Source organism: Gymnoscopelus braueri (genome assembly GCF_963280865.1).
Source record: "Gymnoscopelus braueri genome assembly, chromosome: 21".
NCBI lineage: Eukaryota > Metazoa > Chordata > Actinopteri > Myctophiformes > Myctophidae > Gymnoscopelus > Gymnoscopelus braueri.
This window is the reverse complement of record NC_137623.1, coordinates 25,116,545-25,136,285: the sequence shown is the minus strand read 5'-3', so window position 1 is coordinate 25,136,285 and position 19,741 is coordinate 25,116,545. Positions and strand designations below refer to the sequence as shown.

At 45.9% G+C, this 19,741-nt stretch overlaps 2 protein-coding genes across 3 annotated transcripts in view; one reads left to right on the top strand and one right to left on the bottom strand.

Annotated features, from left to right (window-relative positions):
- Positions 1–604: 604 nt before the first annotated feature.
- On the top strand, positions 605–1,633 carry gpr12 (G protein-coupled receptor 12; the record flags this gene model as incomplete). Its single annotated transcript, XM_080417310.1, has 1 exon — positions 605–1,633. One exon carries the CDS (start codon positions 605–607, stop codon positions 1,631–1,633), a length of 1,029 nt encoding a protein of 342 aa, XP_080273436.1.
- A 7,826-nt stretch (positions 1,634–9,459) lies between these two features.
- wasf3b (WASP family member 3b) overlaps positions 9,460–19,741 on the bottom strand; it is a 14,573-nt gene continuing 4,291 nt past the window's right edge. Inside the window, exons 2-9 of one of the 2 annotated variants that reach the window (XM_080417733.1) lie at positions 18,204–18,434; positions 14,529–14,663; positions 13,927–14,080; positions 12,160–12,277; positions 11,798–11,979; positions 11,447–11,707; positions 10,676–10,977; positions 9,460–9,721 (exon numbers count right to left, since the gene is read on the bottom strand). In XM_080417733.1, coding sequence (XP_080273859.1) covers positions 9,561–9,721; positions 10,676–10,977; positions 11,447–11,707; positions 11,798–11,979; positions 12,160–12,277; positions 13,927–14,080; positions 14,529–14,663; positions 18,204–18,336 — 1,446 coding nt within the window. In that variant the 5' untranslated portion in view covers positions 18,337–18,434 and the 3' untranslated portion in view covers positions 9,460–9,560. Of the gene's footprint in view, positions 9,722–10,675; positions 10,978–11,446; positions 11,708–11,797; positions 11,980–12,159; positions 12,278–13,926; positions 14,081–14,528; positions 14,664–15,850; positions 15,899–18,203; positions 18,435–19,741 lie in introns of those variants that run through there. The other variant, XM_080417734.1, reaches the window with a different exon arrangement.

Below are 19,741 nucleotides of genomic sequence, written 5' to 3'. Positions count from 1 at the left end.
TGGGGGGGGCGGAGCAGAGGCGATGATTGACAGGCAAAATCCCTCACCAGCGACACCCGCAGGCAAAGATTTCTTTTTTCATTGCAGTTGAAAAGGCTTTAGAAATGTGAGAGAAAAACACCTGCCATGGATCACTGGAATGGAATTTTCACTTAAAACTTTTTGTACACTTTTGAAGGACCAGGACAAAGACTTTGAATGTGGTGTAAAAGTGAATGTCATTAAACCTTTAAGTGTAAACTGAGAACAAATACAGCCACCACAAACACACAGGCATGCACCCACACACATCCATATGAGTCAAACCACCGGGATCATTTGTTTATTTTTGGAACACAGTTCTTATATGACACGATATTAAACAAGTCTATGGGAATTCTGAATGGGGCTCTATAAAAGAGAACAGCACTACAGTATTCTGTGTGTTTTGGTGTACATATCTGCACATGTCTCTTTGTGTTTGTGCGTGCATGAATGTTATGTTCATGCATGTATGAACGTGTGTGTGTGTGTGTGTGTGTGTGTGTGTGTGTGTGTGTGTGTGTGTGTGTGTGTGTGTGTGTGTGCGTGTGTGCGTGTGTCTTTATTTTCCAGACGGGGCACCATGAGTGAGGACGCATCCGTCACCCCCGGCTGGCTGAGCCCTGACTCCACGGCGTGGGCCAGCGGCGGCGGGATTCTGATGGAGAACAGCACCGGACTGGGAACGTTCACCCCGGAGGAGATGCTCCCCCCCGGCCCGCTGCCTCTGCTGGTCAACCCCTGGGACATTGTGCTGTGTTCCTCCGGGACTCTCATAGCCTGCGAGAACGCCCTGGTGGTCCTGGTGATCTGGCAGAACCCCGCTCTCAGAGCGCCCATGTACCTGCTGATCGGCAGCCTCGCGCTGGCCGACCTCCTCGCCGGCCTGGGCCTGGTGCTCCACTTCACCTGTGCCTACCTGCTGCGCTCCGACTCCGCCCAGCTCCTGACCGTGGGCCTGGTGGTGGCGGCCTTCTCCGCCTCCGTCTTCAGCCTGCTGGCCATCACCATCGACCGCTACCTGTCGCTCTACTACGCCCTCACCTACAACTCTGAGCGCACGGCGGCGTTCACCTACACCATGCTGTTCCTGCTGTGGGGGCTGTCCCTGTGTCTGGGCTTGCTGCCCGTCACCGGGGTCAACTGCTTGGCGGAGGAGTCCACGTGCAGCGTGGTGCGACCACTCACCAAGAACAACGTGGCGGTGCTCTCGGTCTCCTTCCTCCTCCTGTTCGGCCTCATGCTGCAGCTTTACGTGCAGATCTGCAAGATTGTGATGCGCCACGCGCACCAGATCGCCCTCCAGCACCACTTCTTGGCCGCCACGCCCCACTACGTCACGACGAGGAAGGGTGTGTCCACCTTGGCCATCATCCTGGGCACCTTCGCCGCCTGTTGGATGCCATTCACCGTCTACTCCCTCATAGCTGACTACACCTACCCTCCTCTCTACACCTATGCCACGCTGGTGCCTGCCACCTACAACTCCGTGATCAACCCGGTCATATATGCCTTCAGGAACCAGGAGATCCAGAAGGCATTGTGGCTGGTGTGCTGTGGCTGTGTCCCGGCCAGTGTGGCGCAGCGGGCGCGGACCCCCAGTGATGTCTGACCAAATGGACCCAGGTGGGGAGAGAGAGGTGCCCTAGAGGTTGGCTGTGCTCCTGCCTGGCTCTGTCTAGTGTCAAAGAGAGCAGCAGCAGGGAAGATGAAGCGATGTGGCAGGGTTATTAATGTGGCCCTGGGCAGAGAGCTATAGATTCAGCTTTCGATTGAAGGTGTTCCCAAGAGAGGCCATTTGGTTAATAATCCATAGCCCGCCTGGATGTATGGCAGTCTGTTTTATTTGTTGTGCTCCCTTTAGCACAAGGTATCTCACTGTCTTCCCCAGCCATGGCTGCCACCAACTGGGTGACACCATCCAAGCCGGGCCACGCCCTGCCCGTTCTGCAGCGAGCGATAGATGAGTCCCGTCCCGTGTTTAGGCAGCAGCTGTATATAGAATGTTGATATAGTTTAAAGCACTGGAGCTATTGTTGATATGTGCTTTCCCCCTATGACCCATGAGAGATAATTATTAGATGGTTGCCACTGTGCGTGCGTCCATGCGTAAAGGCGCATGGCAGATTTAGAGGCTTGTTGTGTGTGTGTGTGTGTGTGTGTGTGTGTGTGTGTGTGTGTGTGTGTGTGTGTGTGTGTGTGTGTGTGTGTGTGTGTGTGTGTGTGTGTGTGTGTGTGTGTGTGTGTGTGTGTGTGTGTGTGCGTGCGTGCGTGCGTGCGTGCGTGTGTGCGTGTGTTGTGTTGCATGGAAAGGACAGGGAGAGAGGAGAGATAGAGCAGAGCTGGTGATAAAGAGGCAGGCATTTCCCACAATGAAGCCTGTCTGAGTCTCCAGCGGCATCTCGTCTCGCTGCTGCACCCTGAACGTGCGTCGAAAGCTAAACAACCGCGGAGAGCTATAAATAGCCTCTGTGCCCTGCGTCCTCCACAGACGCCAAGAAAGAAATCAAGCTGGGGAGGAAGAAAGAGCATCTCTTGGTCTTTCTTTGCCTCGCTGTATATATATATATATATAAAATCGCATTAATGTCCCCACCCTCCAGCGTGTGTGAATGTGATTTTGTTCAGTTTGTAGACAGTATCTGAGACGCTAATATTACCTCGCAGAACAGTCCCCGAAGACCCCCTTGTGCCATTAAGCCCCCAATGCCTTTGTATTCTTTAGCTTGATCGAATCAGAACCACCCAACAGATTAGAGACCTGTCTGATGATGAAACTGAACTGAGCCCCTTCACATCTTGAAAGAATTGGCTGTAACAAGCTTTGTTTTTATTTCAATTATTGAATGTCAAGAGATAGTGATATAGAACATTAGTTTTGTTTATTTGACGAGATGTTTAAAATCTTTACTTCAGAATGTGTTGCCTTTATTCACTTTATTATGGATCGTCACATTTTGTCAAAGCCCTTTCACCACTGTGTGAACTGCATGCTAGATTTGGATGTAATTTGCATGCCACAAGCACAGGTGCCACTTTTTCTCCCCTGTGTGCTGTACAATGTGATAGGACACAGAGGCAACCAAAAGTATGATATGGTGTCAACACCAACCTAATACTTAATTTACATACATTTAACACAGCAACAATCATTACTTGTGGCAAAACCAATCACAAGAGCTGCCCTGTTTCCACGCTAAGAGAAATTGTAACACTTTTTCCACCATCATGTACACATTCAGATCCCAGTTCCATCCTCACTCACACCTCTATGACTGAATGAGCCTAGTGAAACTGAATAAATAGTTAAGAGGTATTGTTCTTCCAGCATTGCTTTAAGGAACTGTTGTGGACCACCCTCCTTTTTTTACCTGACTCAGTGTAACTTCACAGAGACCCAAGACAACCATTACCAGCTGTACTGTGCTACACACTGTGCTGTAGTGTAGTGTACTGTATGTAGTATCCCATAATTATTTTCGTCTGAGGTATTTTTCATGCCCCAGTGATTTGTCATTTGAAATGATCTGCCAGCCCACAGATCTGTCCAGGATTTCACTCATTCACTCATATCATATCAGCAATAACTAGCCTATAAGAGGTAGTTATTTTATGAATTTGAAGCAATACAGAGACAGCAATAATAACATGCATATTCTTACATGACATCTTCCTGCACCAATGTACCAACATAGACCATGTGAGTAAGGATAAGTTCCAGTTTGCTATGGCAAGCAGGCCCAACAAAGAGTTAAGAGGATTTAGTAATATAGATGGGAGGTGTGAAAAGTCACTTGGAAAAGTGGAAGGGATAGAATTGACTGGCACATATTACTAATTTGTCACAATAACACCACTGCCTCATAATCTTTTCTGTGTTGGGTCTTATATGACCCCAAATTGGGCTTTTATCATTTCTTATATCTGAATACAATAATGAAACTTTTGTTGCCTCTAGCCTGTGAGCATACAAACTGTGTCGTAAACTAAAGTGTCTGTACGAGTATGTGAATAGGGACAGGTTTTTTCTTTCTTCTGTGTGCAATGCATACAGTATGAGTTGCATGGGCTTTGATTGTGTGCATGTGTGTGTCTGTGCGTGTTTGTGATCAGCAGCTCCACAGACCATATCTGTCTCCTTTGTGTGTGTGTGTGTGTGTGTGTGTGTGTGTGTGTGTGTGTGTGTGTGTGTGTGTGTGTGTGTGTGTGTGTGTGTGTGTGTGTGTGTGTGTGTGTGTGTGTGTGTGTGCGCACGCATGCGTGCGTGCGTGCAGGGGGTGGAAACAAGTCTGAGGAGGAATAACCTCCTGCTGACATCCATGACCTTTTAGAGGATAATGTCTTCCTGTGGTTCTGAGAGAAGTGGTCTTGTTAAAATGCGTTTGTCCCTGCAGCATGATGAGCTTTGAGGAGAGGCAGTACAGGGACACTGACTCTCCGTGCAGAATTCCAGCACCCCAGCCAAAGTGAATGGAACCATTTGATAGAACTGGAATCCTTGCTCCTCTTGTTTGTCCTAAAGTCTCTTCTACATCCTTGATATTTTTATTCTCATTTCAATCGATCATGTGTGGTACAAACAGGCGTCCATAAGTGACCTCTGAATGATTCTTATGAGCTAAATTGGCCGCTTCTTAATGCAGAGCAAATGCTGCTTCTTCCCTTCCTAGTAAGCTTCTGCCTAATTTATACTCTGCAGTATGATGGCGTGGCTTGCAGTAAAGATCTGTTCTTTTCAGCAAGCGACACAATCGTGCGATGGAGTATAAATAGCTCTCATTCCCTGGAGGTGTCCAATGATCTGAAACAACTGGACAGATATTAGCATTTGAGCTCCTCTTGCCGAATGGGAGGTTTCCGTCTTCCTGTTTCTTTTAGACCATAAACCAAACCTAATTTATACATGATGAAGAATTAATGAGCAAATGTGCTAGAAATGGATGATGTTGGAAGGGAAGCAAAGCAGAATTTCTTCCCATCGGAAACGTGGCCTGTGTATGTTAACTTGTGAACAGTGTCACAGACTGACCCTTGTAGTTCAGCAGGTCAGCCTGGCATAATCACGAACCATCACAAACTCTTTATTCCTTTACCTTTGGAGGGGGAAAAAAATCTATTTTGTTATATTCATTGAAAAGTTCTATTTTTTTCCACTAGTCTGACCTGATTTTTTGGGGATTCTGATGTTGTATTATACAGTGCTGTAAAGCCTTTTTCTGAATGTAGTAAATAATCAAGAAATGGTTTAGAAATAGGGTTCAGTAAATATGGCATGCTTTCTGAGGTGGGACTTTCCAGGGGTCTTCAACAGGGGGTCCGGGACCCCTAGCGGGTCCTCAGAGTTACTACAGGGGGGGGGGGGCGCCGCCAAATCTTTGTGTGATAGGATATTATTTTTTGTACATTAACCGAACCCTAGCATCCCTATTCTGAGGAGAACTTTAGCCAAAAATAGCAGATCTACAAGCTCACAGCGCTGTGAGCTTGTAGATCGGCTATTTTTGGCAAAGAGGTTTGGTGTGTAGACGGGAAGAAAGGCCAGACCGAGCACAGCGCTGAAGGTCAAGTTTATTGACGGTTTGAGTGGTTAAATGTCGGAAAATCCAACCAAATGATGATGCTGTCGAACAAATCTACGAAGCCATCTATGAAATCTATGAAAAAGTTTAATCTGCGATACAATTTTATACAATATGTAGTTGGGTGGGTCCCTGCTTCATTTCTCTCTCAGCTAGGGGGTCTTTGGGCTGAAAAACGTTGAAGACCCCTGCTTTATACCCTGGTACTTTGGTACCGCCATGCATGGTGCTACCAAAGTCAGTCCAACTGGGGGTGTGAAGGGAAGCACCATTTTTTTTTAATGACATTTTTCCACCTGATTTGTTCTGGTCAGTTTCACTTCCCTCCCTTCAGTATGCAGCAGTTTGTAAAGAAGTGTGATTGAGTTGATTTTAGCCACGCAAGGGGAGGGAAGCTTGTTTGAGTGACCAATGGCACAAGGCCTCTTCTGATTGGTCAATGTCCTCATATGTAGCCTACAGCAGTGGTTCTCAACCTTTTCAGGCTGTGACCCCCCAAAATAATCTTATTTGAACTGGGGACCCCCAACCCTGACAAGCACTTGGAATTGTAGGAGTTGAGGCATAACATCTAGTTTGACTCGGTTCCACAGATAAATATTGTGACAATAGCCAATCTACAAGCTCACAACGCCTCGCAACACGAGGCGTTGTGAGCTTGTATAGATCTGCTCATTTCAAAATGTTTCTCTTTCTTGTGTTATTTGACGATTTGGCCAATGTTTGACCACTTTTATAGGCTTTTTTCTTTTGTTTCTTTCTTTTTTTTAGGTATTAAAAAGGTCTTAAAAGTCCTTAAATTGTCACTTCACTGTCATCTGGGGACACCCCCCCCCTCAAAAAAAAAAAGTAGGTTGAGAACCACTGGCCTACGGAAATGTCAGCCTGGCATTTGTAAAAGAATTGAGATGGGATTTTTATGGCTGGGCAGGTGAAAACAAGGGCTTTGTGTCCATGAAGAGTAGCAAAAAACGGTGGTATTTCTCTGTAGGGATGGACCTGTTACACCGTGTGTAATGATTGTGCAACGTAACAGTACAGAAAAGTATCATGGCCCTTGTGTACAGGCCGTCAGGGGCGATGTGTTTTTGGGACACGTGGGCCATGATGACAGTAACCAATCTAGAGCTAAATATCAAACCCTCGAGGGGCTGAGTGTGTCGGGTTGGGATCCTTTAGGATTTTAACGATTTCCTCTTAACGGTCCGATTCCTTAACGGTTCCCTTTCACGATTAGGCCCGGGGTTTCCAAATGGACCCTTACAGGTCTGTAACTCTGAGAGTGTACAAATGGAACCAAATGGACCTTTACGGTTCATTTGGTTCCATTTGTACACTCTCAGGGTTGTGTTGTATAGCAGATGTGAACTCCACATACCAGCTCTGACAGTGTAATAAACTGGTTCCCGGGAAACGGTTCCAAATGTGATGGAACCGATTCCGGTTCCTCAATGTTGGATCCGGTTCCTCCGTTTCCTCCGGTTCCGGATCCCAACCCTGTGTGTGGGGGAGGGTGGGAGGTGGAGCCCGGGAGGCTACTACAGTAACGGCATCTTGTGTAGACGTATGCGTAGTTCTTCAATGTGAAATGCACTTTATTTTTTTTTGGACAACAAATGGCACAACAAGTTAAGCGATCTGCAAAATGAAACCGTATAGATGATAATCAACATGCACTAAACTAAACAGATATTGTAAGACATTGTGAACGTGGTGTATATTTTTCCAAGGTGTTAGTTGTACTTTTTATTGGTTTGGTTAGCTCACTCAATTGAGAGATCTTGTTAATTTTGTATTAAAAACAATGTGCTGTGCATAAAAACAAAACTCCTTGACGTTATTGATTTGTTCGTCCACAGATGTGCCCTTTTTATGTGCTCCTCTGTTTCCCTGACAACCCCCCTTCTTAGCTGTGCCGTTACCATGGAAACTGGAATCTTAAGAGCCGGGTATACTGTATGTGTCATCGCTATGATGATGATAATGGAAGGGCAAAGAGACAGCAGCTTGCCGATGATCCTTCATTCATCATGTTTTTTATTGTTGTCCTGGTCACAGGTAACAGAGCTCACACTAGAATATACACATGTACCCACAGCCACCCCCCCCCCCCCCCGCCCCACCCCAATTCCCATGCTATACAGATTCACCCCTTGGACACCACTGAGCAATCACACATACAGCTAGCGCAGTCAATTTCCATAGCTCTGATCAATAACAGTCTTTCATCGCACTTGCAACCTTTCATCCTTCATAATTCACTCCACCACCATGGCATCTCTAATCAACCGCTCGCACCATTCACTAACACCCCCCCGCCCCCTCCTTAAGTGGCCCAAACTCGTTATATTACCGACCGCAGCTACAACGCGGCTGATTGATCTCTCCTTCACTTCCACTTGCTGTAAGTCTAACAGATTAAAAGCTTGTCTCGTGATCTACGCACAAGACAAAGAGTTTCAGTAAAAACATAAAAAAAACACAAACAAATAAAGACAAGTACATCAGTCAGCCCAAGAGGGAAGGTTCTAAATTAGTTGTGTTTTTTAACAGCCTTAAAGCCTTCACTATATGTGTGAAAAGCCCCTCCGGGGCGCCACAGGGTGTCTATAGTAGTGTTATACTAGATACTGATAAGTCAGGTAGCAAGACACATCCACTGGGGTGTATTCACAATGCTTAGCTTAGAACTGAACGTTAAGCGTTTCAGAAAGTGGTCAGCATCACAGTGTAATAACATAACAAGATATATACCTAAGCCTTTTTTAATGTTCTTTTTTAATCCCCTCTGGCTTGCATCTTGAATACACCCCTAGTTTTCCAGTTTTGGACCATTAAGCTTATATCATCGTGTGTGTGTGTGTGTGTGTGTGTGTGTGTGTGTGTGTGTGTGTGTGTGTGTGTGTGTGTGTGTGTGTGTGTGTGTGTGTGTGTGTGTGTGTGTGTGTGTGTGTGTGTGTGTGTGTGTGTTCCAATACAGATATATTTATATGTGACAACCTGCGGATGTGCGGAACAGTAGGCATTCATTCAAGTGAGATTGTGATCAACTGGCTGATTGTGTGTGTGTGTATGTGTGTGTACAGTAAAATTATTAGTGGTCATTTAACACTGGGAGTGTATAAAATGTTAATAGTTTCTATAGTAGTTTCAACAGGGGGGTCCACAACCCGCCCTAGAGAGTCCTCAGAGTTCCTAACTCATTACTGTGTGTTAGGCATGTTTCTTTTCTTCATGTTTTGTATTTTTTTTATATGTTAATACACACATTAACATGAATCCAACACATTATTAGCAAAGATAATTTGTAAACAAACAAACACAAAAACATGTAATGTACGCAACACTGATGGTAGTGCTGTCAAACTAATCTATGAAGCCATCAAAGCTGCAGCATCCCTTGGAGGCAACCCATAGTCACATAAAGGGGTACTTCACTTTAAAACACTTCTGGGGTAATCTACGCAGGCTTTTGTGTGCATCCCAGACTGTTTTTAAGATGCTTGATTCAATATTTAGATATTTGATAGATCAGTCACGCCCCCTAGGCCCTCCTATATAAGCCCATTCAACTTCAATCTGATTTAAAACACGTCCCTGGTTCTGGTGGCAGATATTTTCCTTCTAATGCATGAGGGGGCCATGTTTTTTCAATTACTTTTTATTTGATGTTATTTTTCTATTTTGTTTTAATATATATCTTAGTTTTCTCTCTCAGCTAAGGGGTCATTGGCCTGAAAAACGTTTAAGAACCCTGCCTTACAGTGTTAAATGAACTCTGAAAATATGACTGTATGAGTGTGTGTGTGTGTGTGTGTGTGTGTGTGTGTGTGTGTGTGTGTGTGCGTGTGCGTGTGCGTGTGTGTGTGTGTGTGTGTGTGTGTGTGTGTGTGTGTGTGTGTGTGTGTGTGTGTGTGTGTGTGTGTGTGCGCGTGTGCGTGTGCGTGTCCCAGATGTGTATTAATCGGACCAGTCATTCTCCTCCAGCTCTGAGTCGTCCTCAGAGTCGGAGTATTCCACGGCGATGCGTCGAGACAGGATGGTGGCCACGTCATTCCCCACTGGCAATTCCCTCTTAGCCTGCTGCTCCTGCTGCTCCTGCACCTTCTTCAACTGGATGCCTGGAAGACAACATGGACGGCCATCTTGTTAATTTATCGTAGTTTGGCTTAGTGGAGGATTCTGGTATTCTGCAGTTTTAGATTTTGGGGGAGGGGGGGTGCTAAATGAGCCCCGCCTTCTCAGATAAGAGAATGTGTTTCATAATCAACCAGTGGTGGAAAAAGTTTTTTTTTTTTTACTTGAGTATAAGTATCAATACTGCAATGTAGAAGTACTCTGTTACAAGTAACAGAGTAAAAGGGAGTTAAGGAATCGGACCGTTAAGAGGGAATCGTTAAAATTACAAAAGTATTGGTATCAAAATGTACTTAAAGTACCAAAAGTACTCATTATGCAGAATGTCCCGTTCCACAAGTTTTCAAACGTATAATTTTTTTTTTTAATAGCAGATCTACAAGCTTGTAGATCGGCTATTTTCAAATGGCCGAAATGTATATAGTAGTGATGAGCGGGCCGACCCGGTCGGAATTATAGGTACGACCCGCGGGGCTCAACCCGCCCCGCGGGTCGCGGGCGGGTTGAGCCATAGATTTATATATGGGTTCGCGGGGCGGGTTGAGGCGGGTTGGGTTCCGTGGCGGGGCGGGGCGGGGCGGGCGCCGGGCGGGTCATGAAAAAACCCGACCCGCACATCACTAGTATATAGGGTTGAAGTGGTTAATGTATGTTTTGTAATAATAATACAAATCTACAAAGTAACTATCAACTAAAGTTTTCAAATAATTGTAGTGGAGTAAAAGTATAACATTTGCCACTGAGATTTAGTGGAGTAAAAGTACAGACAATTGGAAATACTCCAGTAAAGTAAAAAATACCTCAAAATTGTACTTAAGTACAGTACTTGAGTAAATGTACTTAGTTACTTTACACCACTGTAATCAACCATTGACCATATTCACATGTCGGCCATTTTGCTCTTACGTCACATCTCCCAAACCTTTACGGAGTCTTACCCATGCGTATAGCAGCCAGCAGGTCACTACGGGCATCGTTGGACACCTCGTCTTCGCCGAGCGCGGCGGACATCTTGGGAGTGGCGGAGTAGGAGGCACCAGCTGGGAGGGGAGGGGGCGGAGGACCGGGAGGGGGCGGTGCCGGCATGGCTCCAGATACAGGTGGCGGAGGCGGGGCGTAGCCCATTTGACCCGGAACAGGGATCGGGCCTCCGGGAGGTGAGGCAAAGGCTGTTAGGGCCGAAGGGATGAGAGGGGCAGGGGGTGGGGCAGGGGGACCAGCATTGGCATAGCCCTCCACACTGCAAGACAGACGACATGAGTTAGATTCTTTGTCTAATTAACGAGAGTTAATGGCCTTATTCAATGCAGTAGCCTTGTTAGACAGTGCAGCCTATACTGACCCACTAGGTGGCAGCATTTACTAAATTTTCACAAGTAAAAGTCATTGAGGACAGATAAATGAAACTTACATCGAACAACCTATATCCTGGCAGTGCTCACTAAAATATCAAAATGACACCTCTGTTATGTGTTCAATGTCCTTGTTTGAATTTGTGTGAGTGCTTATGTATCTGTGTTTAGGCTTGTGTAAGTGTATGTGCGAGTGTGCGCACATACACGTGCGTGCGTGTGTGTGTGTGTGTGTGTGTGTGTGTGTGTGTGTGTGTGTGTGTGTGTGTGTGTGTGTGTGTGTGTGTGTGTGTGTGTGTGTGTGTGTGTGTGTGTGTGTGTCTGCAATGTGTGTGTAGGCGTCTAGACATAATTTACCTGTAGTCAACAGGCGGCAGAGAAATGGAACCACCATTCATGGTTTCAGTGGTCGGGGGAGGCGGCGGTACTTGGTGGTGAGGTCGGCCCAGTGTCCCACCCTGATAAGCCCTGCCCCTATAGTCACGATCCCCTGCGTGAATGCCGTGTCCCGCCGCCATCTGAGCAGCCAGGACACTAGGGGGCGGGCCAGAGTAGGTGTGGGCGTGGCCCGCATGGTTCATGGCACTGGGGTAGGGATAGTGCTCAAGGCCGTGACCCCTACAAGAGACAGGGAGACACTCTCAGAGATCAATTGGAATTCACTGTGTAGTGTGCGTACCGATGCTTGTGCGTGTTCATTTCACTGACCTGTTCTCTGGGGACATTGAGCCCTCAGAGGACGCCCCACGGTCTCGGTGTATGGTGTGCCGGTGGTCTGGCCTCAGCTCCTTATCCAGAGCCATCATGTTCCACTCCTGCCTGCGGTTCCTCGCCTTACGCACCTTCTTCACCTCCCTCTGCAGCGTACCGTCCACGCAGCGCTTCTGTTCCTGGGGGGGGACAACAACAGTGAGTAGGTGGTGTTTGGTGGAGGATTCTGGTCCCTTCCCTGGTAATGTTACCTGGCATTAACTAATTCTGTCATTTTATGTCAGGCCGGTGAGGATGATGCTGCACTAACAAGGGTAGAAAAATACTAGCCACTGGCAATTACAATTCCAGAATCATACCTTATTTTTCCTCTTCTCTTTTCTCTTGTCTTCTGTGTCCTGTATCATCTTTTCTTTCCACAGTTCAAAGAAGTATGAGGGGTCAGTGTAGAACTTTAGCCCTTCCTTGCCATCATCCCTGCAGAAACAACACAAGAATGTCACAGAAAGGCTATAATGCCACTACTTGACCCATCGTCAGTTTGAATGTGAACCCCAATAAATCATATAAGGGGAGCAACGCAGTGCAAATTAACATAGGAATTGCCCTGGATGCATATCAATGGTCCAGGTGTGTAACCTGCTCAGTCTACTAGGATACTACTACTAACGGCGATGTGTCTCATGCACAAAAAGATCGCCCAACCTTGCTCTACAAGATGCTATAATAGAGGCTATGTATTAATCCTTTTCATGCAGAGGGTGGCAGCTCTTGTCATTGTCAGTGTATCTGAGCGGAATGGCAGCGTAGGGGATAAAACATGTGAAACCATTAATATTGCAAGAGTTGTGGAGGCGGAGGAAAGAAAATAGAACAACCGATATTAAGAAAAACTAGACCGGTGCACTCTACTCAGGGCCCACGGCCCACGCAAGTCGGGAACGATGCAATTTGGGAATTCATGCCCCACCCGGTTATGCAATACCCGTTGTACCTGTTGTCAGAGTATTCGCTGCACCCGTTGTTAGAGTACCCAGTGCGGGCGGTACCAGTACTAATAACGTTAGATTTGACAATAGATGGATTATTTATAAACAGGCACGGCCTACTCAGGAATGGTGCAAGTCGGGAACTATGCAGAGGCCCAAACGTGACGCAAAGCTCTGCCAGTCTGTGAAGCTAATGGGCTGAGTTGGCCAATCAGGGAAGCCGATTGGCCAGGCAGATACAGACATTTGTGTTTTTTCGGTTCTGGACAACCGCTGGTCTGACCGAATTCCCACTGGGCACAAACCATCCTTGGGTCATCGGTGACACATGCTAGTTAGAAGTCAATCAGTCAGAAGGTGCCCGAGTTATGCAAGAAAGGTGAAGGAGAGAAACAAAGAGGGAGATAGAGTAGTGTAAAAACTCAAGTCTCTATAATTTGGCATGTTTTTGTTAAATTTGTAACCTTTGTACATTTTGTCACTAAACTCATGCCTGCCCAAAGGGAAGCTCTTTAAAAGAGCGTCACACCTGGAGGATAAAAAGGTGTCCCCACTGGGGCTGTTTAAACATCCCCAGCAGAGGTCAGAATCACCACGAGTCTGCAATTGAAACTTGCAACTCCCTCCCATTCACCATTCAACCTTTACAGAAAACTCTTCTGCTGCAATTTTACGAAAATAAAATATGCTTTCATTAGAGATAACTTAATACATGTATCGACGCTGAGTTTGAGGAGGAATGCGTAAGCGCACCCCCTCCACACACACACTCAGCATGCAACAGACTTAGCCTGGAAACCAGACGAATCTGCCATTGCAATGTTTGCCCTCGGCAGATTTGGTCTGGCACAGCTAAGTTGTGATTGGATTTCACTCCCTCCGAAGTAGTGAGGGACCAATCAGGGCCTAGTATGCAAATATGGGGCGGGTTTATCACCAGAGGCATTTTTTTTATTCGCCCCTTGGAAATGCAGGTTCCACACAGAGATTCCAGACTAATATCTAAGCAGTGATATTAGTCAGGCCATGCCAGGCCAGAACAGACTCAGGACTCAAAACATACATACAAAATCATCCTATTGCACAACCTTGCCATTGACGCGACATTATATATGTGTGTGTGTGTAAGATCCAGACCTGTAACATGAGAGATTGTTTAGAGGAGGAGGCTTGTCGCTGATGTTGTACATCTCTTTGACAGGGTTGGGTATGCTGCCCTGTGACACCACCTGCTGGTCTTGAGCGAGGGAACTCTTGAAGGCCTTCTTCATGTTTATGTCCTGCAGGGAAACTGAGGGACGAAGAGGAAGAGAACAACAGATAGTCGTCAGATATATACGTACACAGAGAGACAGACAAACAGACAGATATAAGAATAGAGAGAGAGAAACATTAATTCAGTGTTCATTCAAGAGTGGGGGTAAGACAAATAACGCACAAGGACACACTGATGACTTCTGAAGTCAACATTATTCTACGATTACAGAATGGCTTATGTCCATGAAACCCTCGACTGTAGGATGCTGTGTTGTGTTGCAATGAAATAAGAGACGGCTGGCCTCTGGAGGCAACTATGTTCAAGGGCAAATATGATTGGCAGTGAAAAGGGAAGGCGCAAGTGATATAAGATATCTACTTTCTGCACACTGCAGGTACACCATATAATGACGTTTCGTCGCTGTAGTAATTTGGCAATGATTTCCGCTGCTGACCCCATGACCCTTCCACTGTGAACCCACCTTCCTCCACGGTGGAATCCAGCTGTGTGACCTTGACAGCCAACCGGTCGATGCGGTCCTGGAGGGAGTTGGCACGCAGGTAGAAGGTGTTAGCCTCGTTAAATAGCTCTCCAAATATGTCCTCTGCATGCTTACCTGCAGGAAGAGGATGGGCGGGAGGAAGGGTTAGGGCGGTGGCAGAGTAAAGCGGCAGAGATGAGCAGCACAGGTCAATACGAGGCCACTGTAACCAATATTTGAGGCCACGAGCATCACCAGGGATACGGATGGGAAATCGATAGACTGGTAATGTGACACAAGAAGGCAGCATTCTTGGAATCTATGCAGGCTGTGGAGCACTGAGTGCATATAAATGCATAGGCCTCCGTCTAGCAACTGCAGCTGATCATGATGATTGCCGTGGGAATGTGAGCTGATTAGAACCGAGCTCTTGCATCATACGGCACCACAGTGTCTAAGCAAATTAGTGATTTTGTCCCCTTTGTGAATCACTGCTCTCTTTCTGAGGAAGGCACCATTCCACTACTATTGCTGTAGTAAAACTGTTCAGTGGCCAACAGCAGAGGACAGTACTGAACTGGGCGTTTCCCAGAAGTTAACTCTATGTAACTGATGTACTGTAACTGTATTAATGTGTTCTTCGGGAACAGTCCGCACTCACAAAATTAATTTTCTTTGCGTTTCTTCAATTACCGCAGCAGCAGTCTGACAAAACCGCATGAATGTGAACACAGGTCGCACTGAAAAAAATCTCTGCTTTGAGTCGTGCTTATGCCACAGCCACGTCAATAACCATGATATAGCACTCTCTCTTGTGTGTTATTGCTTGAATAGACCACACGCCAGGCTGGGTGTAGGGAGTCCTAGTCTTGGAAGAAAATGTTCCTGTGATGAAAATGTTTTAAAGTGACAGTGCTGTTTAAGCTGTTCTAAAAATATGATTTCAGAATAAAGCACGGTGCGTGGAGTGAAGGTGAACCTCCACAAAGACACACTAAGGGCTATTTCTGTCCCTCCTGCTGACAGGATGACTGCAGGAAAAATATGTAGAGGAAGGAAGAAGCATGGGTCCAGCGCGCCATCAACTCTGACCTCTCTTGAGGCTTTTGAAGCTCCACGTCTCTCCACACATGCACATACGTGCACGTACGCATGCACACGCACACGCACACGCACACGCACACGCACACACACACACACACACACACACACACACACACACACACACACACACACACACACACAAACATACAGTAAATGAACATAAGCAGCTTCCCTAGCTCTGGCCCTCCAGGGCAGGCCTCTCCTCTGTGACCACTCACTCATTTATATTTAACCCACACAGCTGCTGCTGAAAGGCCCACTCCCAACACAGGAACTCAGCACAATGAGGGAGAAAGGGAGAGAGACATACACATTATACACAAAGAAATAGAGAGTAGGGGAGAGACATACACATTATACACAAAGAAATAGAGAATAGGGGAGAGACATACACATTATACACAAAGAAATAGAGAATAGGGGAGAGACATACACATTATACAGAAAGAAGTAGAGAGGAGGGGGGAGACAGACACATTATACAGAAAGAAATAGAGAGGATGGGGGAGACATACACATTATACATAAATAAGTAGAGAGGAGGGGGGAGACATACACATTATACAGAAAGAAATAGAGAGGAGGGGAGAGACATACACATTATACAGAAATAAATAGAGAGGAGGGGGAGACACACAGAGAGACTGGGTACAATCATGGCTGAAACAACTGAGTGGTTAAAGGTATAGTTCACCCCCAAAATGACTCTTTTCCTATCGATTAGTCACCCCATGGAGACTTGTATTCATGGATATTTTTTTGTTTTTGTCGCATTCCTATCCCAAAAATTTGATGACCGGCAGCGGTTCCGGCAGGAGACACAAAGAGTCTCCTTTGTATCTCCTACCGGAACCGCTGCCTACCGGTCCGCTGGTCATCAAATTATTGGCTTAGGAATGCGACAAAAACAAAAAAATATCCATGAATTCAAGTCTCCATGGGGTGAACTATCCCTTTAAGTGACAACATGGACTGGACTGTAGATGGGTGGGTTATGGCTGGGGCAGAGGAGTGAAAGAGGACGGGAGCCCGAGGGCTGCAATCACTTTGGCTAATGGACTTACACTATGAGAATCAATTTAATACCGTTATACATGTATACACATACTGCCCACGCACAGTCATCTATCCACCCACCCACACACAGCACGCACACACCAGTGTTGCCCGGTCTGCTTATTATAAGCGACTTTGGGCGTGTAAATATTGGTGGTTGTAAATATTGGTGGTTGTGGGTTGCGTTTTTTTGGGGCTTGTTTCTTAACTGTTGCTTATTTGGGGTTTGCTTCCAAATTTTTCGGTTATTGTCTAAACTACTTTAGACCAACAATTTCATGTCAAGCACCCCCAATTTAATGCGTCTTTGTCCACGGACCCCCATCTGAAATTATAATTTGTGGCAGGGACCCCGTACAAGATTTGTGTTAAAAATATTTTTCATATGTATATAAATATTTGATATATCATTTTTCTCAAGATAGAAGTGGTATAGTCGCATCTTTTGGGCTTGTTTTCATAGACCTGGTTGCTTATTTCTCTGGCAAAGTCCGGCAACACTGACACACACACACACACACACACACACACACACACACACACACACACACACACACACACACACACACACACACACACACACACACGTATGTGTGCGGCTATGCGCACACATCAGCTGTCGAGACGTGTTCATTCTCAGGGGTCAAGGGATTACGTTTCAGCCCTTTGCATTCGAATGTGATGCGGCTGCATGTCAACCGCTAGCCCACTGACCTCCGGGCCATGTAACCATGACAACACTCAAATCAATCATTGCTTTGGGATTAATGATGAAAACATGTGATCTTATTCTCTTACAAAGAGGCTACACACACACACAGTACAGGAAGTCCTCATTAAGAACAGCTCGGAGCCTGTGGATGCTGCCCTGTCCTGTCTGGACTCACACGGGGCAGGGCAAGTGTTGAAGTATCAAATCGTTCGCGCCACTATTGTAGGAGCAGTTAAAAAGACGTGGCATCTGCCATTATATAATTGATATAATTGATGCCATTTCTTTCTTTGTTCTTATCTCCACAAGTGTGTGGTTTATAATAGTGTGGAACATGTCAAAACCATGTTTATTTCAGTGGTCTGGTCACTGGTCAGTTTACTACGCGATGACAATTCTGTAGTTGTAAGTGTGTGTGTGTGTGTGTGTGTGTGTGTGTGTGTGTGTGTGTGTGTGTGTGTGTGTGTGTGTGTGTGTGTGTGTGTGTGTGTGTGTGTGTGTGTGTGTGTGTGTGTGTGTGTGTGTGTGTGTGTGTGTGTGTGTGTGTGTGTGTGATCCTAGTTAACTGAGGCACTACACTGTCTCTCTGCATTTGATGTACCTTGCTTATTGTAAGGTACATCTAGTCTGCTAATGCCTAAATTGTGTGTGTATGTGTGTGTGTGTGTGTGTGTGTGTGTGTGTGTGTGTGTGTGTGTGTGTGTGTGTGTGTGTGTGTGTGTGTGTGTGTGTGTGTGTGTGTGTGTGTGTGTGTGTGTGCGCGTGTGTGTGCGTGTGTGTGCGCGTGTGTGTGTGTGTCTTACTCAAGCTGCTGAGCTGCCGTATGATGGCGGAGAGAGTGTTGTTCATCACACATTCCAGTTCACTGTCGATGCCATCAGGAAGCTCCCCTCGGCAGAGGTGCTTCGGCTCGATGTTCCTCTTGACCAGCGGCATGGTGAGGCCTCACACCGCCAGGCAAACACACACATACACAAACACACACACACACGCTCGCGCGCACACACACACAACTACACACACACAGACATGATCTGCAGGGACACACAGGGAACACATTTAAAACGTGGTCAAATGTACAAAAATCATCATTATGAACAGCAGTGGTTCCCAAACTTTTTAGTTCGAGACCCAAAAGAGAAATTTGGATTTCTCCTGGGGCCCAAACTGGTAAAAATATCTACAAAATGCGTAACGACTTCTTAAACGTTTTTATTTTTTATTGATGGATTTTCTGTAATAAAAATATTTTTTAATTATTTTTAATTTCTGATATGTTTTTTTTTAATCTTTTGAAATAAACATTTGTGTAAACAATGTGTCTGCGACCCAAAATTGGGTCCCTACCCAGTGTTTGGGAAACACTGATGTACAGTAGCTGCAATCACAGTCCACTGGTTCTAATGTTAGAACATGGTAACATATGCAACACACACACACACACACACACACACACACACACACACACACACACACACACACACACACACACACACACACACACACACACACACACACACACACACACACACACACACACACACACACACACACACACACACACACGTACTGCAAGCTTAAGCCTGATTTATACTTTGTCGTACGAGTGTCGCTCGCTGAAAATGTACCAACATAATAGACTTCTACTGCATCTGATTGTGACTTGAAAAACGCAACGTCACGTGATCAGTTGTGAATCATTTTTGGTTAAGTATAAATTGCAATATGACCAACCGTGTGACACAGTGACAGAAGACGGACCCTGACGAGCAACACAGAGATTAAAGTATTAGGAAAAGAAGCTACGGCCTGTCAACTAATCCTACACTTGCTTGTTACTCGCCAAGCTGGACTCAGATTCAAGCATATGGTCAAGAAAGAAATGACAGAAAACTGGGGGTCTCCATTAGAATGAATGGGAGTATAGGTAGAGTGTAGGTATACATAGATGAACATTCTCATCCATGATAGCATACACGTTCAGCACTTTCTCCAGTGAATAAATCGGCTTTTGACACATTGGAGTAGCTTGGTTGAACCCTGCCTTGCAAACGTCCCTGACCAAATGCACTTACACTGTGCCATTAACATCAACACAAACATTCTCAACATGATTTTCCTCAAACACTTGTCAGGTCTAACTGGATCCTCTAAAATACTAAGACCTTTACGGAATGAAAGACGAATCCCAGGCCATCTTATCAAGGCCTCTCCCCTGCTTCCTGTTTTTGTGGTTTCCAGCCAGCTCCTGTTTCCTGGTCCTCCCTCTGCCCCATCTTTACTTCCTGTCCAAAGACAGGATCAGAACAATACAACTACACCTCAAGAAGCAGCGGGGAGG